This window comes from Malania oleifera, chromosome 4 (genome assembly GCF_029873635.1).
Source record: "Malania oleifera isolate guangnan ecotype guangnan chromosome 4, ASM2987363v1, whole genome shotgun sequence".
In the NCBI taxonomy this organism is placed as follows: domain Eukaryota; kingdom Viridiplantae; phylum Streptophyta; class Magnoliopsida; order Santalales; family Ximeniaceae; genus Malania; species Malania oleifera.
The window spans coordinates 29,162,749-29,188,290 of record NC_080420.1 but is presented as its reverse complement, the minus strand read 5'-3'; the positions used below and the strand labels follow the sequence as shown (position 1 = coordinate 29,188,290).

Below are 25,542 nucleotides of genomic sequence, written 5' to 3'. Positions count from 1 at the left end.
CTCAAAGGAGGATTATGAAAATTTTTAAAGTTTATGAGGTACTTATAAGGTAGCAATTTTTCAGAAAACTTAAGAGCAAGTTTTTTTTTTTTTAAAAAGAACGGCACCTCTATTTATTTATTGATAAACCCTCACTTTTGGCGGAAGAATACTGTGGTTACAAGATAATCAATGGGATAAACAAAAGACAAAACTTTAAAAGCCTCCCAAAAAACAACACTAACATTCAACCAAAAATAGGGTTACAAGTCCAAGCAAAATAAAACAAAACAAGAACCTACAAAACAAATCTCATGCAACAAAACAAACAAAAGATAAGCAACATAAAGTATAAACCAAAACCAACAGAAAATCAGCTAAACATATCTCATATAAGTCGTACCCATCTTTTCTAATTTATACAAACCATTGATAGCGCTAGGGAGTTGACTACTATTTATAAACAAACTATTCTTTTCCATAGCACATTGTTGAACCAAAACATCTATCACTTTGTTCCATTCTCTATACCATTAGTTTATCGAAAAGTCTACTCCCTCTAATAAATCAATAAACTGTTCCCAAAAATCTCACAAATATCACAAGGAGCACCTACTGGATCTTATCAAATTTACTTAATTATTTGAATCACATTCAATATCAATATTTGTATGGTCCAAATGTTTGCAAAGCTTTATTCTCTCCAACATAGTTTTCAATTCAGTTTCATTATTTGAATAAGAACCAAATTCAGTTTCATTATTTGAAAAGATAAATTTCTTGAAAAAAAAACATTTAAAGTAATTTAAATTAGTAATTATTAGTATTTTTTAAATGATTAAAATTTTCTAAAAAATACCCTTTTTTTTTTTTTTTGTAAAAGTAATTTAAAATGTACTTTTCAAATATAAGCTGAACGATATAAACATTTATAAAAAAATAATTTTTAAAAATACTTATTTTTTTAAATTTTCGCAACTTAAATGCGCCCAATTCATTATGAAATCCGTTTTGCACTAATTTTAATGCTAAAACGCAGCCACTGTGAAGTCATTGTCAAAACCCATTATGAAATCCCAAAATGTGGCCTTAGTAGAATAAAGGCTGTCCCTGAAGCTCATTTATTAGCTGCAACGATCAGATTAATCATTCGTTCGGCGCAGAAAGATGATAAAAAGGACATTGAAGGGGAGATAGCTACAAAACACTATGGTGGCTCATTGAAATCTGTGAATTGGGTGCTGGCCGCTTGCCCTGGGTGCCTGGCCTAGGTGTAAAAACCAAAAAGCACTTACAAAAAACCCAAAGGACTTCTGGTTTTAAGGGAGGAACGGCCCTGCCTGCAGGTCGATGCGGTTGGTGCTTCTTTACCTGCCATAAACCATGTTTCCAATGCAAGTCAGCAGAGTCAGTCAAGCCTCCCTTTCTTCCCATAGCCCCACACTTCTCCTCATTCTCTGCTCACTCCCTCCCTGCATGACAATGAAATCGCAGAGGCAGCTGTCCCCTTAGCCTCTACCATCCTCTGCTCCAATATTCCACATTTCATAAAACCATGAAACTCCTCTGTTTTCATCTCGATACCCTGTTTCTGTTGTCTCTGTTTCTTCTCTCTTGTTACAGTTAGGTGGGTGCTGTTCACCTTCTTTTGTCAGGATTGTCTTCCCACTCGTAAGAGTCCCACAGGGCTGACAATACTGACATGAATCAAACAACAAATCAGCCCATAAAATGCTAGGGAGAAGAAGCGGAACTGTGTCTCTGCCTTTTCCGCTCTGTCCACACTCCAACACTCATCTTTGAGAAGCTCCTCTCTGCCTCTCTCCTCCATCCCTTTGGTCTTTTGCTTGGTTTCCCATATGAGGACAATCATGTCCAGGTCTCCTCATGAGTCCTCCTTCTCCTTCTCCAGGAGATACTTCCACTGGAGAAGGAAAGCGGAGGACGAAGAAGACGACGAAGAGGAAGAAATCCTCAACTTCAGCTCCCCCTCAGTTTGTTGCGAGAAGGATAAGGAAGTGGAGATCATCAACCCCAAAGCGGTAGTTCCCAGAAAGAAACTGTCACTCGTTTCAGTTTCAAAGCTCCGATCGGCTTTTTCCATTTTCGGTAAGAGCCGATCGTCCATGTCCTCGTCAGGACTTGGAACCCGGGTGGTCGGTACCCTTTTCGGATATCGACGCGGGCATGTTCACTTTGCTTTTCAAGAAGATCCCAAGTTGAGACCGGCCTTCTTGATCGAATTGGCAACGCCGACAAGCGTGTTGGTCCGGGAAATGGCATCGGGACTGGTCCGAATCGCGCTGGAGTGCGAGAAGAAGGCAGAAAAGAAAGGGGTGAAGTTGCTGGGGGAGCCACTGTGGCGGACATACTGCAATGGCAAGAAATGTGGGTATGCAATGAGGAGGGAGTGTGGGGCGGAGGAGTGGATGGTGCTGAAAGCTGTGGAGCCTATTTCAATGGGGGCTGGCGTATTGCCGGGGAATGGAGTTGGGTCCGAAGGCGAGCTCATGTACATGAGAGCCAAGTTTGAGCGAGTTGTTGGGTCTAAAGATTCAGAAGCTTTCTATATGATGAACCCTGACGGCTCTGGAGGTCCTGAACTCAGTATCTATCTGCTTAGAGTTTAGCTTAAGCTATTAGGTTCTGGCAAACAATGTACATCAAGTTTTAACCCTCCCCTGCAGCCCGACTATTTGCTTAGAACTTATTATGCTTAGCTTAATTAAGAGTCCAATTAAGTTTGGGCGGGCATGGAGGGTGCTATCTGTGATCTGTCATTGGAGCCTCCCAGAGCAGAGTTTTGAGTTCAATCTTCAGAGGCAGTTTTGGGCTTCATGAAACCATGGAGAAAATGGGGTCATCTCTCTCTCTCTCTCTCTCCATGTACTCTGCTTTTGTTTTCTATTTTGAGTTTTTCTTCTTTGGGGGAAATGGGGTTTTGGGTTTAGGGTTTTAGAGCAGCACTTGGGATGTGTAATGTTATATCTCGTATAGAAAGGGGGGAATTAAGATGTGGTACTGGGATATAAATGTGAAAATACAGGTTCTATCTTTTGTTTGAAAGTGAAAAAGGGGCGAATGAATGCACGCATATTGTGTTCTTCCATTTCGATTGATTGGGTCTTCTATTTAATTTTCAGAGCATATATATATATATATATATATATATGCATTCTTAATTGTATTTTTATTCATTATCCAACAAGTATTTATGGCTCACTGGCTTGTTTAGTTAGTCAATTATGGTGAAGTGCTGATGTTAGCATACTTAATTAAGTTGGGGAAATGTATATATATCAATCATAATGGGATGTGGCTGGGAATGCGTGGCAGCTAGGTTGCTAGAGCTGCCTAGCTAGCATGCTCTATTGAATTCATTGTAAATGTCATAATGTGGTCTGTCGGAAAATGATTATTTCTAATGGCTTTTTGATATTTGCCATGGGACCCTTATGTCCTCCATTTTCCACTTCATCCAAACTTAATTGTCATTTGTTTGAAAAATTGGATTCATAATATACCACAACAGCAGCTATAACAGTAATATATAAGAAGTCTTCTTTTATTTTTAGAAATGTCTCTTTAAAAAAATGATCGAGTATATTCTAGATCGTCAATGTCTGCCTAAGTTTAACTTAGACAAAAAAGATTGCGATCATAAATTGATCTGTTATATAAGAGATAATTGTCTTAACAATTGCTTGCCACAAATGGTCATTTAAGTTGAATCTGGAAGAAAAAAAAATGGAGTTAAAAGGGAAAAGCTGAACTTTCTTTTAGGTTTTAGTTTTGGTTATGGTGGGGGTGGAGGATTGGTTTGGTGTACACAGGAGGAGTGAATGTATTGTGGGGTGGAAGCTCCTAGCTAGCTAGCTCCTCCATATATATATAATCATAAGGCAACAATGGGTGAACGTGGAGGGGTAATCATGTTCCCTGCAAATCCAAACATGGGCTGATCTGCTCTCAAGTTCTCGGATTATAAGCTTGCTTTTGGGTTTTTGGCCTTTGGGCATCAATCAATCATAATATATATATTGCAGCAAAAATCATGATGTCACTTCCATTTTCTCTTTCTTTTTTCCTCTTAATCAATGCATTAATTGGTACTTGGAATATTGTTCATGCATTTGCATTCTACACCCACTTTCTTCTTCTTCTTCTTCTTTCTCAAAATACAGTGGTAATATACTTTGGTAGGGGAGATATCATGGGTAGGCAGCTCTAGCACTAGGGCATGTCCCAGTGGACTGGTGGCAAGTACATGTCCCTTGTGAGGGTGGAGTAGTTGGGACACTTGAGCGTTTCATGACCTTGTAACAGCTATTAAGGGGAGTATATATGGCCCAACATTTGGATTGAAACGAGAGAAAAGAAAAGAAAAGAAAAGGAAAGAAAATCAAATCTATATATTGGGGGAAAGTGCTCAATGTGATGGGTCCGTGATGAAACGTGCTCATGTGACATAGACCTGTATCATCATGGGCCTGTACTACATAGCATGATTCATATATAGTTTGATTTATACTAATTGAACTTACAAGTGTTATGGAAAATACTTATTTAAAGAGTAGCAATGAGATCACTTTCACTTTCAGGTATCAATTTAAATGGAAAATACTTATTTAAAAAGTAGCAATGAGATATCTTTCACTTCTAGTTTTCAATCTAAGATGATTTTTGATAGACATGATTTGTCAATTAGTACCAGAGTTTATAGGAAATCGAGATACTCCAAGTCCTTAATTAACAAGTAGATACGAGACGTTTCTTTACTTGAAAAAAATGCTACTATGAGCAATCATATGTAGATCTACATATGCCACCCTAAAAGAGATTTTGCATGCACTAGATTTAAGTGTAAGTTATATATTATGCTTACATATCAATTTCAACTTTCATCGAATAATGGATTACATCCAATCAAAATAGTAAAATTTTTAATACTAACCTAAATTTTCAAAAAAAATAAAAAAAAAAGAGAAATTAATTCTACCTTCAACCATTTTGATTTGGTTAAATGCTACTCATTAATTACTAGATGGAGTCTAAATTTTATCAGCACATGTAATTAATATATAAGATAAATTAGTTATAATGTAATACAGAGGAAGATCTTTCTGATCATGAACTTTTTACCACTGGATGTTTCCTATTATAAAAAGTATTGCCTCTTTCAATAGGCGCATTCTCAAATTAGCATTGTCCTCTTAGAACCTCTAACTAGCAAATTAGTAGATGGTTCAATTAACATTAATAATGATCGATCTTGAACCTCTGAGATCATGATGGTGCCCTTAATTTCAAGATTATTATTCTTTGCTAGTTATACCACATTTGTTTGTTAGTTTGTTTGAATATATAATAAGAAGATAATTTAGTTGTAGCTAGCATTGGTTAATTACAGCTAGCTGTGGCATGCATTAGGGTTCCTCCCAAGTCACAATCATTATTTTCCAAAAGAGTTCTTTCGAATTAATACTTATCTTCATTTTCTAAGTACCTCTCTCTCTCTCTCTCTCTCTCTCTCTCTCTCTCTCTCTCTCTCTCTCTCTCTCTCTCTCTCTCTCTCATGGTTTTGGCAGTTTAATATGCTGACATTTTCTTAGTAGTATATTTGAATCCGAGCATATCAATTTAAAAAGCTCCACTGGAAACAGCTATAACACACACACACACACACAGATATATATATATATATGTCCATACCCCAATGTATATCCAATATATACAATATTTTTATAATACCAATGGGACAAAACCAAGTTTATAAAGTAAAGCAAGGGTTACATATATGGGAGCTTGAGCTTTCTGATTCTCTGGAAGGCAATTGCAATTGCAATAAGCATGTTGGTATATGGGTTGGTCAAACTTGTCCCTTTCTTCTAGCTGGGAAAAGAGTGTCCTTCCCCATGCTCATGCTTTGCATGGCTTACGTATATCAATACTAATAACAATATAAAAACCTTGCACTATGTAATGACCAATTAATTAATGAGCCAAAATTTTGTGTACGTAGTTGGAGCCCCCACGGCAGCATCATGTCATCGTGATGCAGGTGCATATAGTCTTGTTTTTACACATGAAAATGCGAGATTTATTTATTTATTTATTTATTTATTTTTCATTCAAAGATAAAAATTATATGCAAAAAAATAAATAATAATAATCCACATGCATATTTTACGTGTTCTGAAATTACTATCAAATCCATGCAATTTCATCTTGACGTTTTATTTATTTTATTTATTGGGCCGTTCCCTGATGAAGTGGGCGCTTGGGCAAGGCCCAGGGGAGTGTATCTAAGCCCATTTGCCATCTTGTTGGGCTCAAGGAGTTGAAAGAGAAAAAAAATTAGGTCTTCCAAAAGACTGATTCTTCTATTAAACTCTCTTATTCAATAAAAATACATCAAATCATAAATCTTATATGATATGACCTATATATAATTTAATAGGACTTACCGTTTCGTATATTTTCATTGGATGGGAGGACTACGTCGGTCCTTTTGGAGGACCTAATTTTTTTTTTTCTTTCACCAGGGTTGTATATCAAGGAAACCCATTTATACTTATACATATTTTATATTTTTTTTTGGCAGATGTGGGGAAGAAACCACCTACAAAATTGATTTCATGAAGAAGCCGCAGCTAAAATATTAATTAGTAAAAGACATGAGCCAAACTAACGATTCGTTCGATTTGGCGGAATAGTTATTCCTTGCAATAAGATGGAATATGGTTTAAATTTTGAAATCAAGGGAATAGTTATTTTTTATATAATCCTAATTATTTGATTCAACATGTAACAAGAAAAAAATAGAGATCCCCATGATAAAATTTGGAAATAATTATTTATTTATATTCATAATTATTTCATTCGATATGTAATAATTAGAAAGAAATAGATGTTGTCATGATGAAATTTAAGAATAGTTATTCCTTATCTATTCGTAAAATGTTTCATATTATTATTTACTTTATAGTAACAAAAAAATTTCCTGAATAACTAACAATAACTTATTAAAGCTAATCTATTCTTGGGTATAGACATTGCACAAACCAAACGTAACCTTAATAATTCAATTTTTTGGCAAGATCAAATATTTTTTGTTTGCTTTTCTAAGACCACTAATTAATATGTCAATTTCGGATTTTAATGTAATTTGTCGACCAAACAAAAGATTAAAGTATTTGAATTTTTCTTTCAATGTTCAAAATCACATACTAACTCAATTAATTATTACATTGATCCATAGCATAAACTAGGCCAAAAAAAAAAAAGCTAAACAACCACAGAAAATAATAAGTAAAAAAAATTAAAAAGGAAGCGGCAGAAGCCTAATTAATTAACGGGCAAACAAGCCAAGAAGCAGATCAACAAGAATAAAAACAATGGAGTCATACACTGCATAATTCGGAGGAACGTTGCCGTAGCCTTTCTTCTTTGCACCGCTCACGTCGGCGGTGTTCGTAACAGAGGAGGGGCCGCTGCTGTAACTCTGGCTGCTCGCTTGCGACGGGGACAGCGACGACGACGACGACGACGACGACGACCTTTCTTTCTCAGGCTCCAACACCTTGATGATCATTTTCTCGCCGTCCAAACAGTGGGAGGTGATGCCGCTGATGAAGTAAAAGTACCCCGGCCGGTCCAACACAAACACGGTGTCTCCGGTGTTGGAGAAGAACGACGGCCGAGGGGAAACGCATCTCTCGTACTCCTCCCCCGTCACCTCCATTACCGAATCATTCTGGTACTTAAAATCTGCATGCAATTTTTTCACGTAAATACATTAACCATGCATATGCATTACACGAAGAATTATACATCATTTTTACATATGACGAAATTATATTAAATTTGACGTGTATACCAGATATATTTAATAATATCTCGTTTTTAAGATCCTTTGACAGTCGAACAATTTATCCGGATAATCCAACTGTCTATTATCCTTTTTTAACTTAAATATCAAATAAAAAATAATAACCCTGACATTTGAACCCTATATTTTAATGAAGAGACTCTTAAATTAAAAATAGGAGACAGAATCAGAAAGTTGTGACTGATAATTAACTTACGAACAGTATCGCTGATCTGGAACCTGTTTTCTGAAGCCCACTGGTTGTAGCTTTGGCCTGTCTCGGAGTTGGGAACAGCCCAGCCCGTGCCATCTCCGACCTGGAACTCGACGGAACTGACAGAGAAGGGTTTGAGAAAAGAGACGAGAGAGAAGAGGAGGAAGATTTTGCAGAAGCTGATGAAGAAGAAGGTCGCCATGGGCGTGCTCCTGAGTTTGATCTGGTTTTGGAAATTGGTGGGGGGTTTTATTGGTTTTAGGGTTGGGGTTTAGCGCGGGTTATTAGGGTTGGGAAGGTGAGAGAGAGAGCTGGGAGATTGAGGCTGTTACGTTGCATCATGCATGCAACTGTTTACTGTGGATTCGGGGTCGATTGTTGAATTAGTCTCTACTTATAATGAATGTAAGCATGCAAGTATCTCGGGACAATAGTGTAAAATTGTATATTTTTAATGTAAATTATATATATTATTATCCAATATTACTATTTTTATACTATATTACAAATGCATTTTCAAAATTTGTCTCATATTTTGATTTTTATAAATATTGCATGTCAAACTTTGTAATGGTTTTTAGGGTAAAAATAATCTTATATGGAGAAACTATAGAAAGCATGCTTACTTGAATCTTGTTTAGAAGTTTGGGAATATTTTTAAAAAAACAAAGTAAACTCATTAACTAGCGATACTTAAAATAGGGGAATTGGGAGTCATAGAAGTTAGAAAAATAGTAGACTCTTTCGATAAAATCTTTGGGAAGCTCAATGGTAATTTAATTTCACTGTCAAAAATTAGAGAAACGAAAATTAGAAATGAAAACCAAAAGTCAGAAACAAAAATTTAAAACTGAAACCAACAACCTATTTGGTTAACATTTTTAAAATTAATACAAATTAAAAACTTAATTAAAAAAATAATCATTTTATCTTTAAATCAAATAATATTATAAAATATGACTAAATAATAAAATTACGAATAATATACATTAAAAAAATTGCTATAATAAAAATAAAATTTATTCTAATTATTTTACTTAATTTTTCTACTTTTAAATTTTACTTTACAATAAACATTTTATTGGACATGACTATCGAAAAATAATAAAAGTATTTTGTAATTGATTTTATTATTATTTTTTGAAATTTATGTATATTTTTATTTTAATTATATTTAAATTCATATGATCATTTAATTTTGATTTTAATTTTAAATTATTTAAAATGAATAATTTAATCCAAAAAAACTATTTCTGGATATTAAAATTTTTTGGTAGCAGGTTACCAGAATAATTGAAAATAATAAATTTTGATTTTGAATTTTTTAGCAAACAACGGAAAATTGGCAACAGAAACAAAAAATTGACAAAAAAAACAAATGCGTTTTTATAATCTGTTTCTTCATTGTTGAGAAATGGAAATAGAAAACAGAAAACAGGAATGATACCAAATAGACCCTTAGCTGTCAATGACCATTTTGTCTGAATGACTAAAATGGAGATTGGCAAGTTCTATTTGTTTTCCTTTAGCTTTTACTTGTTGTTTCTATTTTTACTGCTTCGTTTTTGTCATTTTTAACTGTATCTGGTGATCTAGGAAAATTTAAAATGATAAGGTGGGGTTTGATAGTATTTTTTATTCTGTGCACATAAATTGAGATAAAATTCTTGTCATTTTAGGCCTTTCTGTTCTATTTTTACCAATTTTGACTGCATTGGGCGATTCGAGGCTGCTCGAAGTGGTAAGAAAAGGTCTAACAATGATTTTGACTTTAAACACGCAAATTGAAACAAAAATTCCATTATTTCTAAATTTTTGCTGTAAGTTTGCTAGTTATGACCACATTGAGTAATTCAGAGCAATCCGATTGTAAAAGAGGTCTAACAGTGATTTTGACCTCAGACATGCAAACTGAGCTAAAAAATTATGTCTTAAGCTGACTTTTTATCATTTTTGATTGCACTGGATGATTCAAAGTAATTTAAAATTGTAAAGATGTTTGATAGTGATTTTGACTTTGGACATGAGAATTGAGGAAAAACCTTGTCATTTCAGCTTTTCTGATTTTTTTCAACAAATTCTCGTTGTATTGGTTCATTTGAAACACTTTGAAATGATAAGAAAGTGTCCAACATTAATTTTGCTTTTCAATATAAAAATTGAGACAAAAGTCCTATCATTTCTAACTTTTTAGTCAACTTTTTGCAAATTTGAACTACATTGGGTGATCCAGGCAGTTCAAAATAGTAAGGAACAGTCAATTATAATTTTGGATTCTTGCCAAAAAAGTGAGGCAAATATTTTTTTTTTTTTTCTATTGTTGTAATTTTTAAGCATATTTTGGACATTTTTGAAAATTTTGACTATTTTAGTGGACCTCACGTACGTTTTTCTTTATTTTAATAAATTAATTTTTTTTTTCAAAGACAATAATGTAATATTAAAATATTAATGTATTTAGTTTTTTTTAAATTTTTTTTTAAAATAGGCTGGCAAGTGCTATGCATGGAGGATCGTGCACACCTACGTATGGTCATGGGCACGTGTATACTAAATTGATGAAATTTTTATTTTAATTAAAAAATAAAAAATAAAATAAAAAATAGGCAGACACATGAATGCACATGTACGTGAATGCACACACGCACTTGTAGTAAGTGGAATGACGCCATTTCACATTGGTTTTTAAAATAAAATAAAAAAACATTTTGGGGGGAGGGGGGTGTTGTGACGCTATTTTCGGTCATCCCCTCGTCTTCTTCCACAATCTCCAATGGGTCCCCAACCATCAAAGATGCCATTAAAGGCGGCGAGGACCCCCATTTCCCCGTTTTACATACCGCCAGCCCCCTTGACCCCTCTAATTACTCCTCCTCATCAACCCAATCCTCCTTAATTTGCTCAAATAACCAGCTGAAAGATCCATCTCCTCTCCCACCTGCCCCGTCACCTCATGACTAACCTAGCTTTGGCCAGCCCCCCTTTAGGGGAGGGGGCTATCTTTCTCACTCTCTCCCTCTATTTCTGTCTCCTCTCTCTTATGATCTTTCTTTCTATCTCTCTATACTCTTACTCTCTCTCTACTCTCTCTCTCTCTCTCTCATGCGCACGCGTGCACACACACACACACACACACAAACTAGCCCTCTATTTCTCTCTCTTCTCTTTCTCCTCTTCTGTTCATCCTTCTTTCTACATTTAGTGTGTGATGTGTATGAATGGGTGTGTGTGTGTGTGTGGCTATGCATGTTTGCATGGTGGCGTGGTGTGTGTGTGTGTGTGTATACATGATTCATGTTTGTATGAATTGCTGGTCTGTTAGAAAACCTAAGAGGTGGGAGGGGGGTGAATTGAATATTTTTCTAATTTTACGACTCTCACTCCTTTTATCAAAATCTCGGTGAGTAATAATCTAGTATGCATATTCTAGTAAATGTAATATAGAATTCAATAACCCAAGATAATGAATGAAATGTGCACAAACGCAATTGAGCAATTATTTCAATCAAATAATAAGTAATGTAATAGAGGAGGGAAAGAAATGCTCAAACTCTGTTATAGTGGTTCAATCTTCTTTACGAGCACCTACGTCCACTCTCTCAATCAAATCCAAGCTGAGGTTTTACTAGCAAACTTATTGTCTTTCAACTGGGATAAGAACACAATCACAAGAACTAGGCTTTCACCTGGGCAAGAACAACACTTACAATGATGAGAAATTGCAAATGATATGTGGTTTAATATCTCTAAGTAGATTGATGCTATAACTTAAGCTTACAACTCAAACTCTCTCAAAGAGATGAGACTTGGTACTTGAAGAGAGGTAAAACTAATAAAAGAAACTTTTATATGAAAGTGCTCTCTTAAGTAAGAACAAAACACTCTATCAACAAAACACTCTATCACTTTGAAATATAGAGGAGAATGGGAGACCACTTTTACAACCATTTCTCTTACGCTTCTTCCTTGAAATTGGATCCTTTTATAGCCAAAATTCTCCACTAGAAGGAGAGGTTTTGGCTCCATGTGATTAAGGTTGGAGCTAAAAAATCAATGATATGACAGGAAATCTGATTTTTAGGTAACATAATATATTTTATAAAATCACAAACGGTCAATAAATACAAAATAAAAACCTATAAAAATTCATATTGACTTAACAACTAATATAGTTTCCAAAGGGAAAAAGAACCATGTCAATTAGAGTAACCATTGAAGAGATAAAATTCAAACAATATAGATATGTTGGGATGCTTTTATGATAGATGATAGAATCTATTGGCTGATTTGTACAATTCATAAAAAATGAAATATTTATTCAAATTAAGTGTGTCATATCGTCCTGGAATTCCCATAACGTCCACTTTCATATAAATTAAGAAATAAATATTTTCAAAGATTCTATAGTATAAGATATGTCTAATATATTGCAACATACTTATTTTTGATTCTGACTTAATGGTAGTGTAGAATGACGATATTATTTTAATTATTAATCCTACATTATAGCTCCAAAACATCTACATAAAATTTTTCTAGAGAGAATGACAAGTCTAGTTTGATATGAAATAAATTATAATTTTTGGACTCACATGTAATAAAATATAGAATTAGATTCACAATTAGTATAGAATCATAGTCTAACTTGTGACATTTTTTTTTTTTTTTTTAAAGAAGGGCGACACCTCCATTTATTTATTGATAACCCTTCACTTTTGGCGGAGGAATATCGTGGTTACAAAACAATCAAAAGGAGATAACAAAAGATAACACGTTAAAAATCTCCCAAAGAACAACATCAACATCCAACCTAAAACCGAGATACAAGACAAAACAAAACAAAACAAAACATGACCTACAAAACAAACCTCACGCAACAAAACAAAACAAAAGATAAACAACATAAAGCATAAGTTAAAACCAAAAGGAAAACAGTTAAACATACCTTATATAAGCCGTACCCATATTCTCCAATTTATACAAACCATTGCTAACTCTAGGGAGTTGACTACTATTTGTAAACAAACTATTCCTCCCCATAGCACCTTGTCGAGCCAAGGCATCTGCCACTTTGTTCCCTTCTCTATACCAATGATTTATCGAAAAATCTACTCCCTCCAATAAACCAATAAGTTACTCCCAAAAATCCCACAAATACCACAAGGAACACTTTCCTGGCTCTTATCCAATTAACTACAATATTCGAATCACATTCACTATCGATACAGGTATGTCCCGAATTTTTGCAAATCTTTATTCCCTCCAACACAACTCTCAATTCAGCTTCATTATTTGAACAAGTACCAAAATATTTTGAAAAACCAATCACAAAAGAACCTGTATGGTCTCTAAGGATGCCACCACCACCCACCGGCCCTGGGTTCCACAGGCTGCTCCCATCCAAATTTAGTTTCAACCTCCCTTGCCTCGGTTTTAGCCATCTCACACTTTGCATAGTTTTAATTCTTTTATTCACAATTTGCACTTCCAGATTCTACAATATCCGAAAATCCACATCCTTCAACTGAACCATTTCTGTCATGTTTCTACTCAAAACCCCCACCTAATACTTAATGGAGAGCCACACATCACTACTACTCTCTAATTTTCCTCCCATTCTAACCACACATCTCCTTCTCCACAGCCTCCAAACTACTAAACAAGGAATCAAACCCATCAAAGCACCCAGTTGAGAGAACCTGGAAGCCTTATTAAACCACATTTGGACTCTTTCTTTCTAACTTTGTTGCCTATGGAAAGGAACACCTACCTCCACCAAAACCTTCCTCCAAACCTCAGAAGCAAGGTCTCCCTTATTTAACACATGCTCCAAATCTTTTGATTGTCTCATCTCACAACAATTATACGTCGAAACAAGTGAAACCCCCACCCTTCTCACCTTTTCATCAACACTTAGGCACTCAAAAGCAACCTTCCACATACAGATAGAAATTTTCTTCGGTAACCATTTGTTCCAAACCCATTTAGCCCAATCAAAGTTTGGAGCTCTAACTCTGATAACATCCCATGCGGATTTTGTATTAAAACAACCATCCTTTTCCGGGAGTCATAACAGAATTTCTGAAGAATTTTTAAGATTTCCCACCTTTTCCATCACTTCATCCGCTTTACTATACCCTAGAATCCTTTGCAAATTTTCCACATCCCACGCATTATTAATAACCAAATCTTTTAATTTGATATAAGATTGTGTACCATTTGGACAATCTGCAAACAAAGGTCCCAAATCTAGAAACTTATCATATCACAAATTTACATCTCCTTCTCCAACCTTCCACTTAGATTTACTTAATAGTTCAGGCATACCCTGCAGAACTTTCCTCCAAAAGGAAGAATCTGATCCATGCGATCTGTAAAGAGCAATATGTCATCCTTTCACATATTTAACTTTAAAAAATTTAGCCCATAAAGAATTTTGCGTTAATAAATGCCAACCAAACTTCATGAATAAAGACCGTTGCACTTCCGAAATGTCCCTTACTCCTATGCCCCCTCCTCCACAGGAACACACAATTTCTTTCAAGCCCTCCATTTCATTTTTTCTTTTCAATCCTTAAATCCCCAGAAAAAAGAAGCAAACATACCTTGAATATTTTTAATCACCAGTTTCGGTACATTTAGAACAGTTAACAGATGCAATGACATACTTGAAAGCACATGTCTTAACAAAACAAGACGACCTCCTTGAGACAACAGTCTACTTTTCCAGCCCTCAACTCTCTTACTGATTTTTTGGATTAAAGGTTCAAAATGATAGACTTTCAATTTACCATCCACTATTGGCAAACCCAAATACGTAAAAGGAAATTTACCCTCAATAAAACCAGTCTCTTGAAGAATTTCTCCTTTCCTCTGAACACCCAACTTGTTTGAGAAAAAAATAGTTGATTTATCTTTATTCACCCTTTGGCTAGTCCAGTTGTCATACTCTTTAATCACCTCCATTAACTAACTAACAAATTTTTTTCCAGCATTAGCAAAAATAACATTATCCGCGTACATTAAGTGTGATATAATAGGTGCACCATACGGGTGTGCAAAAGGTAAAATCCGCTTCTCAGACAACTTTTTTTGAATTAATTTAGAAAGAATTTCTTCCATGATGATGAAAATATACGGCGACAACAGATCCTGTTGCCTTAAGCCCCTTTTAGACTTGAAGAAACCTCTATAAGTGCCATGCATCATGACTAGAAAGCCATGGAGTGGAAATACAATTATGAATCAACTTACAAAACCAATCTAGAAAACCAAGAGCCTGAAAAATCTGATCTACCATCTGCCACTCCACTCGATCATACGCTTTGTTCATATCAAACTTTAGCATTATATTACCTCCTCTCACCCGCCTATGTAATAATTTTGTCATCTCTTAAGTAAGCGTTGCATTTTCAAAAATACTCCTCCCTTTCACAAAAGCACCTTGTTCTAAAGATATTAAATCACCCATCACCAATGAAAGCTTACCAACAAGGATTTTGGAGAAAATTTTATAGATTACATTACAAAGGCTTATCGGCCGAAATTTATCAAAATATTGAGGATCCTTTACCTTAGGGATAAGCACTATGTAAGAGGAACAAAAATACCGAGGCAACATATCACCTCTAAAGAATTCTCTTACCGCATCCATCACATCATTTTTAACAATCTTCCAACAGGTAATATAAAAAGAAGGCCCAAACCCATCCAGTCCCGGGCTACTATTCACATAAATAGACGAAATAGCTTCATAAACCTCCTCCCCAGTTGGTTCTTCCCTCAGCTGACCTATAGACTCCTCAGAAACTACCGAATGGATGATATCTTCCAAGTTTGACCTTTGCACTGAACTATTTTGCCCCAAGAATTGCTCAAAATACTTCACAGGCTCATCATGGACCATCTGCATATTTTCCAACACCGAACCATCAGGAAGCGTCATTGAATTTACACAAGAATTTTGCCTTTTTTGCGTAATCATAGCATGGAAAAATTTTGAATTCTGATCCCCATCTATCAACCATTTCATCTTTGCTTATTGCGCCAATCTAGCCTCTTCCCTTTTATACCAAACCTCCAATTCAGCCTTAGAAATAAGGAACTCTTCCTCAACTGATTCCGAATATTCTGTCTGCAGTAAATTCTCATAATTTTCCACCCTTTCCTCCAACTCTCGAATAAAACTACCAATACGACCGAAAGTCTGTTTATTCCACACCCTAAGCCTTTGTTTTAGTCTTTTTAATTTACCCGCCAATTTACACAATCCTGAATCCGCCACTATGTGTTCTCTCCAACATGATTCAACCATTTCCAAAAAATTCCCATGAGACATCCACATTTTCTAAAACCTAAAAGGCGCTGGCCCATACCTCTCCTTACTCGCACATAGCTGTAATAAGATAGGAGAATGATCTGAAGTATTTTTTTCAACAAAGAAGTCTTAGCTTCACCATATTTTATAGAAAAAAACATTATTAATCAGCACCTTCTCCAGTTTCGCCCAACTTCTTCTCAAACCTTGTTGGCCGTTACACCATGAAAATTAACTTCCTTTGAATTTGAGGTCCAATAACCCATAACTATTAATACAACCATTGAATTCAGCCATAGACAAACCCAAGCAAGGTCTACCTCCCACCCTTTCCTCATCTGACCGAATTACATTAAAATCTCCCATAACAACCCAAGCCACATCAACACTCGACATCCCCTGAAGCTGTTCCCATAAATCTCTTCTCTCAATATGATAACATTTAGCATAAACAAAAGTAAGAAGCAGGGAGCCTCTATCCTCAGTTAACAAAACTGTCACACATTGATTTAAGGTACCCACCCAATCCACTTGAACATCATGATTCCAGAACAACCAAATCTTCCCACCTTCCTCTACATTAGAGCAAAAGTTAGTAAATTGCAAATACATCGCCCACCTTCGTATCTTTTCTATATCTTGAAAAGGTTCCGAGACTACCAAAATCGAAACTTTCTGATCCATCACAATTTGTTTTAATCTTCTCTTCGACGTGCCCAACCCTCTTATATTCCAAAACATAATTTTGTCAATCATAGGTTCAACTTTTGAGGTACTACCTTAGACCTCTTAGACTTTCTCACTTGTCTATCATTTTTCTTTCTTCCTTCCGATTCACCCACTGTCACATTACCTGGATCAGAATAATATTCTTTTTGAGTATCAATGCAAACCTCCAAATCTCCCTCAGATAACACATCATAATTACCCCTCCACTTCCCCCTCTCTCTCATCCACCTCCTCCACTAAAATCAACTCTCCATCCTTATCCTTTTCAACTTCTCCCATCCCCCCTTCATAAACAACTCTGATTTCCTGAACAGACCTAGAACAATCTCCCAGTTCTACCTGCACCCTTACCATCCCAGACTTCTGAACTTTACAACGATCGGCTTTCTCTCCACTATTCTTCTATACTAAATTAACTTCCTCCACTTTTTTAGTCCCCACATTATTAACCTCGTTCATAATTTCTTTATTTTTCTCCATCACCTTCGACGGACCATTCATGTTTCCATCCTTCTTCTCCTCCACCCATTGTTCTTGACTCTTCAAAACAGGACCTTCCTCTTCAACTATCATATTCTCTTTTCTACCCACTTCTTTCCAAACCATCCCACCTACCTCCTTCCTCATACCAACCTTCCTTTTATCCTTAGGCTTAACTCCAAACCGGCATACAACTTTAGTGTGACCTTGCCTACAACATTTGTTACAATAGAAACTCCTCTTCTCATATATTTCCCTTTGCCAATTCTGTTTTTGTCCTACCACCAACGAAACCTCCACAGGATCCTTCTGCAAATCCACTTCAACACATAATCTCGCACCTGTGGCTTGTGTTCTATATAACGTGGCATTATCCGTTCCCAAGAATCTACCAAATATAGTGGTCAAATTCTGTAAACAGTCCATTCTATATAAATGTAAAGGCAGACCTGGTAAGAAAATCCATTGAGGTGCGATTGATGGCTCCTTGTTGATATCAAAATTCATGGACCAATTAAAAAACTGAAATTGGCACCCTGTCACCCATCTTCCTTCTCGTGCCCATGCATAAATGTAGTCCTTTTCGTTTACCAAATGCAACAGAACATGGAAGTTATCCATAAAACTTATCATGGGAACTTCAGAGAGGCCCCATGATTGGATAATATGCCTCCGAAGGACATCGATAGATGGTCTTGCAGAAAGAAACTTAAGCACCAATGCAAACTTCAGATCCTCCGCAACCTTTTCCATCTCCACATCTGAGAAAAGAAAACCTAATTCCCCATTAATTACTTCTGATTTCCTCAATAGGATTTTGAATTTTGAAGATGGAATTGGCCTCTTCAAAGCTTCCACAAACGGTTTTCCCCCAGCGAAACCTTCCCCTTTTTCGACCTTAATATCCCCCTAAACCACTCCCTATCTCCCGTATGCTAGCATCGACACCTCCCCTCAACCCTCCGGTAACAGCTATCGAAGTTGGCTCAGTCATGTCTAAAAAATTACCTATTTTCCATATTGAGCACCAAAAAGAAAATAAAAATAATAAATAAAAAACCAAACCTGCAGTCCCGTAGACCTACGTCTGCTGTCATCGTATGTCGCTCACGCAAATTCATCATTACCACTTCGTCTTTCTCAAGTAGCTTTGCTCACGAGGAATCGTCATTCCTCTCACAGTTGGGTCCGGCAACGGAGGCGGCTTGCACAAATTTGTAGAATCGAGCCAAGCACAAAATGCTTCTGTGTCGACTCTGGCAACGGAGGCTCTTAGCACGACCGCCGCACAATGCTTCGTTTTGCTTCGCCTGTTTCACCGAAAGGTAAGATCTTTCTAGATCACTTTGCAGCTTTGGCCAATGGCAGTAACTCAGATGTTTCCACAAGTCAAATGGTGACAAGGAGGCCGATTAAGAGTTCACAATTCACGAGCATCGATGGCCACTTCCAGCACTAGCCACCACTGGCCGCTACCAGCACAGACCAGCCGACCAGAGGTAGAGCTCAACCTCGCGGGGCAGGATTTCCAACCAACAAATCGCGACGGCAACTAGGGCGCGAGTAAGAGAAATTGGAGAAGGAGCCACCGCACCTTACCGAAATCCTCAACGTTGTTGTCGTCCCTTGTTGCGACGGCAGTAGGGTTTCACCGTAATACTTTGTCGCTCAAGTCTTGGTTCAAATTTTTACCTATTACCAGCATTGGCTGCTACCAACACAGACCAGTCGAACCAGAGGAAGAGCTCAACCTCGCAGGGCAGGATTTCCAACCAGCAGATCGTGACGGCGACTAAGGCGCGAGTAAGAGAAATCGGAGAGGAACCACCGCACCTTGCCGAAATCCTCAACGTCGTCATTGTTGCCCCTCGTCGCGACGGCGATAGGGTTTCATAGTATTTAAGCTCCCCGTTAATGCAATCTCCCCTTCATATATAAAGAATCATAATATGTAAAGAAATAATTATGAGTTTTAATTTGATCAAATCTACCGAGAATATGAATGTAAAATTGTTAAGTTATAATTCTATAAGCCCAAGTTTTCTTTTAATGAAATTAAAATTCTTTTCATTAAGAGGTTTAATGAAAATATTAGTTAATTGATCTTTGGGCCTAATAAATTCTAATATAAAATTATCTTTTTGAACATGCTCTTGCAAGAAATGATGACAAATGTCAATATGTTTAGTTCTTGAGTGGAATAGGATTCTTGGAAAGATTTATAGCATTAGTATTTCCACACTTAATTAGAACCATTTTAAACTTAAGGCCATAGTCTTCCAAAGTGCATTTCATCTATAACACTTGAGCACAACAATTACCGGTTGCTATATACTCCGCTTCGGCCGTTGACAAGGCAATCGAATTTTGCTTCTTGCAAGCCCATGAAACAAGGGATTTTCTAAGAAGGTGACATGTTCAACTAGTATTCTTTCTATTCAATTTGTATCCTCCAAAATCGTCATCTGAATAACTAGTAAGATCAAAGGAGGTGCCTTTAGGGTAGAATAATATAAGGTTTATGGTTCCCTTAAGGTACCTAAGGATTCTCTTAACGAATTGCAAATGAGATTCCTTGGGATTTGCTTGAAACCTAATACACAAGTAAACACTTAACATGATGTCAGGTTGGCTAGTGGTTAAGTATAACAAACTTCCTATGATACCTCTATAGTGCTTGGTATCCATAGATTTTCTACTCGAATCCTTATCAAGCTTGGTCAAGGTATAGGAGTCTTAGATATCTTGGAGTTTTCCATCCCAAAATGCTTTAATAGTTCCTTAGTGTATTTTGCGTGATTGATCACAATATTTTCTTTTAGTTGCTTGATTTGAAGTTTAAGAAAAAAATTTAACTCACCCATTAAACTCATCTCAAACTCACTTTGCAAGCATTTGGCAAAATCTTCACACATGGACCTATTTGTTGCACCAAAAATGATGTCATCAACATAAATTTGAATAATAAGTAATTCATTGTTTTCTTTTCTTATAAAAAAAGTATAATCAATTTTTCCAATATAAAATTTCTTTTCTAGTAAAACTTTTGAAAGCCTTTCATACCAAGCTCTAGGAGCTTGTTTCAAACCGTATAAAGCTTTTGAAAGTTTAAAAACATGATTTTCAAATTTTTCATCATTAAAACCTGGTGGTTCTTCAACAATATAATCATTTAAAAATGCACTTTTGACATCCATTTGAAATAGTTTAAAGTCCATATGAGATGCAAATGGCAAAAGCATCCTAATTGTCTCAAGTCTAGCTATGGGAGCAAATGTTTCTTCATAAGCAATACCTTCTTCTTTATTATAACCTTGAGCCACTAATCTCGCTTCGTTTTTTCATGAAGCTTATTCCTAAATACCCAGTTGATTCCAATAACCAGATATATATTAGGTCTTGGTACTAATTCTTAAACTTTACTTCTTTCAAATGGATTTAGTTCTTCTTGCATAGCCAAAGCCCAACTTTCATCCTTAATAGTATCATCAATATTTTTGGGTTTTATTTGTGAGATAAATGCCAAATTATCACACACATTTCTATTGTCACTTCTTGTTTTTCTACCATCATTAGGACCTCCAATAATTTGTTGAGCGAGATGGCTAGACATGTATTTTCAAGCTCTTGGAAGGTTACTATGTGGATCTCATCTATATTGACCATGTTAGGAGGATTTTCACTATCTTTTTGTGTATCACTAATCCTCAAATTTTCTATATTTCCTTCAATTTCCTCATTTTCATCATCTTTAGGTTTTTCGATCTTAAAATGATCATGTTCATCAAAAGTAACATGCATTGATTCTTCTATCACACTAGTTCTCTTGATGTAGACTCTACATGATTTACTAGTTGTGACATAACCAAAAAATATATCTTTATCTGGTTTTACATCAAATTTGCTCAAATTATCCTAAGTATTCAAGATAAAACATTTACAAAGAAAAACCTTAAAACATCCAATTTTGGGGTTTCTTTCATACCAAAATTTAAAAAGTGTTTTCTTGATAATAGAACGAATAACGACTGAATTTAGAATATAGTAAGCCTTATTAACCACTTCACACAAAAAATACTTAGGAAGGTTGTATTCCTTCAGGATAGTTTTAGCCATTACTTGTAAGGTCCTATTTCTCCTTTCAATAACTCCATTTTGTTATGGGGTTCTAAGTGTAGAAACGTTATGCTCATACCCATAATTATTGCAAAGACTCAAATTCATGATTTTCGAATTCTCCATTGTGACTACTTCTAATTTTTGAAATCATATAACCTCTTTTATTTTGAACTCTTTTACAAAAAAATTCAAATTGTGAACAAGCCTCATTCTTACGTGCCAAAAATAATACCCATGTGAATTTTGAAAAATCATCAACAATCACAAATGCATAGTATTTTCCACCAAGTGAAACTACTTGTGAAGGGCTAAATAAGTACAAATGAACAAGTTGCAAAGGTTTAGATGTTGAAACCATATTTTTGGATTGAAAAAATATTTTCTTTTGTTTTTCAAATTGCAAGAAAAATCATGAGGATTTGATTAGCCTGGCTAAAACTTGCCTGTGTTAGTAGTGTCACACACTTTATCCTTCAAAAACTTGATTTTAGGAAGATCACTTATGAGGTTTTTCGTAGAAAGTTTTGACAATGAATCCATGCTACAATGACCAAATTTTCTATGCGACAACCATGAATCCTCATCCAAGGCACTTAAGAACTTAACATTTTGACCAATTAAGTCATCAAAATCAATAGTATACATATCATCAACGCTAAGAGAAACAAAAAAAAAAAAAAATTATTGTTTTGATTAAAAACTTTACACACGTTATTTTAAAAACCTACTTTATATCCTTTATCACAAAATTGACTAATGCTAAGTAAATTGTAATTCAAATTAAACCATCAACATATAAGACATTTTCTATACAGTGAGTGTTAGAAATTCCAACTTCTCCAATGCCTATGATCTTTCCCTTGGCATTATCTCCGAAGGTTACATGCCCTCCATCTTTCCCTTGGCATTGTCTCTTAAGGTAATGTACCTACAAATTTAAAGTCAAGTTTTGTTCTTTGGTATCCACACTTTTTTGGGTCCTAGAATCTTAGGATATGTTCCTTTTGGAACCTAAATAGTAGCAATAATACACTTATCATTGAATTTAAAATTTCTAGGCAACAAAACTCTTTTTAGTCCTATAAGTAAATTTTTCTCTAGAGAATAATCATTTGAGTAGTGTCTTTTTCCTCCACTATTACAACATGTTACAAGAGGGCTATGCTCATGAGAACCTTTAACAAAATAGTTTTTATAAAACTTTTGGCCTTGATCAACCTTATAGCCTATTTTATCTAAATTTTCTTTTCCTTGGGTGAACTTGGCTAATGCATTTTGTAAGTTCATCCACCCTTTTTGTTAATGCATCATATGATTCATTTTTAGAGCATGAAGCAAATTGTGTTTTCAAAGAACCATTTTCATTAGTCAAATCATATTTTTATTTTAGCAAAATTTCACATTTCTTTTCTAAAATTTCATTTTCTAGACTAATTTTGGAAAACTTTCTTTTTGCTTCTTTACAAATTTCTTGTAAACTCGTAAATTCAATTTCTAGATCATCCATTGGATAATTCTACATAAGTAAACAAGAGGAAGTAGATAGTACCTCATTATCTTGGAATGCCATAATGCATAGATTGACCTTATGCTCATTGCTTGATTCATCTTCCAAGTTACTATCTTCACTCACATCCCAAGCAGTTTCTTTCATTGCCTTTTCCCCTGTTTTCTTGTCTATCTTGTATTTTCTTAGGAGTAGGCAATTTAATTTGATGTGTCCAAGCTTATTGCATTCATAGCATATAACTTCCTTTTGACTTGATTCTTCAAGTCTATCTCCTTTCTTTGAGAATCTCCTAAATGGTTTCTTTATTTTTATTATTGTTGAGATTCTTTTGTTGACTTCGGTTAATTCTTCATCACTTTCATCATAGCTATCTTCAGAGTTCTCCTTTGAAGTAGACTTGAAGGCGATAGGCTTCTTGCTCCTCGATTCTTCTTGATCAAATTTGCTCATTGATATTTTATAAGTCATAAGAGACCCAAAAAGCTCATCCATCCCAAGAGTTGCAAGGTTTTTTGACTCCACAATGACAGTGAACTTTGATTCCTACCTATTTGGTAAAGACATTATGACTTTGTTTACCAAATCGGTGTTTAGGTATTCTTTACTGAGGGACTTAAAATTATTAATAATTTTAGTAAAACGAGTAAACATTTGAGAAATATTTTCATCACTTTGTTGGCTTTTTTAGCTTTTTCCGTTTTGATAGTGACAAATCAAAGCATCTCATTTGTGCTTTAAGTATGTGAATAGGAATGACCTTGAGAAAGCACAATGACCGATGCGAAAGGGAAGCCATGAAGCACTCAAAGATGACACATTACCGGGCATATTCCATGAAGTATTTGAAAAGCAAGAACTGGAGACTCAAGAGAATTTTCATTTGTATATCATTTAGGATTGATTGTAAGTACACACTTTAATGAATTTGAAGTGAAACTCTTACCTGACCTTAGATGGACCTCAGGAAGTTAATATTTTTATGAAAAATAACTTTATTAAAATAAAAAAACTATTTCAAATGGTCTAAAATAAGTTTGAAACATGAAAAAGCCCAAAACTCAAAGATTGCAAGGCAGTTGGGCGACCGGATGTTTAGTCTGGGTGACCAAAGTTCTTGAAGTATGATTTGGGAGATCGAAGCACAAGGTTGGGCGACTGAAATTTACTTCTAGAAATCTCCTTCAGTTCGGGCGACTGAACTTCAGAACTGTTGACTGATACTCTCGGGAAAAGCCAATAATTAGCTTTAAAATGGTCAAAAACTTTGAAATAAAATATATATTAAACCTCCAAAGGTCATAAAACGACCATATTTCAAGTTACCCTTTAAATATAAGGCTTGGAGAGTTAGAGAACACTTTTGAACTTCTTTGAATCTTTGAGCAATATTGATAAATATCTTTCACCTCATTTGTAAGTTCTCTTACCTTTATTTTTCAAAAATACCCTAGAGAATATCATTCTACTCTTATGAGCTTCAAATCTTATTCATTGAGAGTGTGTTAGTTTTTGTCCTTTCATTGTACTCATTAGCTCTTTAAGGAGCATTCTTTGTACACAAACCCTTGTATTTTCTTTGTTCATTCACAGTTTGGATTGGAATCGTGCCAAGTAAAGGGATATTGTTTGGAGAGGTATCTCCGCCTATAGGGAGGGATTGTAAAAGGTAGCTCCACCTTGTTGAAGGAGTGAATAGTGCAAATCCTCAAGTTGTTTTCTTGAGGCAAGGATGTAGGCGGGTATAGCCAAACCTAGTAAAATCGCGGTCTTGTTTTCTCTATCCCTACACTCTTTAACTTTCCACACTTGTATGTTTATGTTAATGCATTGTTTGTGATTGTCTTACTTATGCTAAACTCAAGTTCGATTTAGGTTGTTAATCGGTTAAATATTTGACCTAAAATTTTAAATATCCAATTCACCCCCCTCTTGAGATATCACCAATTATAACACTCGTTACATTTTAAACATTTTATATTCATATACAAGCATGTGAATTTTAATTTTCTTAACTTGGTTTATGCCTTCATATGTAATTTCCAATTTATCCCAAATTTCTTTAGCTGACCTACTGACTCACTCTGAAAACACTAGAGAATAACTCCTAAGTATAAGAGTGTCCCTAAGTAGTATTAGGATATTTGTCATTAGCCTGACTAAGCACCAGTCAGTCGCTTGGATAGATAAAAATGTTGTTTTTGAGTTTGTTTCCAAAAAGCCTTAGCCATCTTGCTTTGATACTTGGGGTTTTCAAAGTAAGGTTTCTAAGTCCATATTAACCCCTAATGAGCTTCAAAGCATTCAAAATGATATTTTAAAGTGAA

At 35.3% G+C, this 25,542-nt stretch overlaps 2 protein-coding genes across 2 annotated transcripts; one reads left to right on the top strand and one right to left on the bottom strand.

Annotated features, from left to right (window-relative positions):
* The first annotated feature begins 1,141 nt into the window (after positions 1 to 1,141).
* On the top strand, positions 1,142 to 3,088 carry LOC131153340 (protein MIZU-KUSSEI 1). The gene has a single exon (XM_058105586.1). The coding sequence runs from the start codon at positions 1,839 to 1,841 to the stop codon at positions 2,607 to 2,609; it is 771 nt and encodes a 256-aa protein (XP_057961569.1). The 5' UTR covers positions 1,142 to 1,838; the 3' UTR covers positions 2,610 to 3,088.
* Positions 3,089 to 7,330: 4,242 nt separating this feature from the next.
* LOC131153745 (early nodulin-like protein 5) lies at positions 7,331 to 8,265 on the bottom strand. The gene is made up of 2 exons (XM_058106188.1): positions 8,067 to 8,265; positions 7,331 to 7,749 (listed from the first exon to the last, which is right to left on the bottom strand). The coding sequence occupies exons 1-2, from the start codon at positions 8,263 to 8,265 to the stop codon at positions 7,331 to 7,333; spliced, it is 618 nt and encodes a 205-aa protein (XP_057962171.1).
* Between the last annotated feature and the right edge of the window lie 17,277 nt (positions 8,266 to 25,542).

Excerpts from the sequence above, each read along its gene's own strand:
- LOC131153340 (XM_058105586.1), top strand. The coding sequence starts at position 1,839 with ATGAGGACAATCATGTCCAGGTCTCCTCATGAGTCCTCCTTCTCCTTC.
- LOC131153745 (XM_058106188.1), bottom strand. The coding sequence starts at position 8,265 with ATGGCGACCTTCTTCTTCATCAGCTTCTGCAAAATCTTCCTCCTCTTC. Across the intron at positions 7,750-8,066 it reads CCAGATCAGCGATACTGTTC|ATTTTAAGTACCAGAATGAT; the intron begins GTAAGTTAATTA and ends AATTGCATGCAG.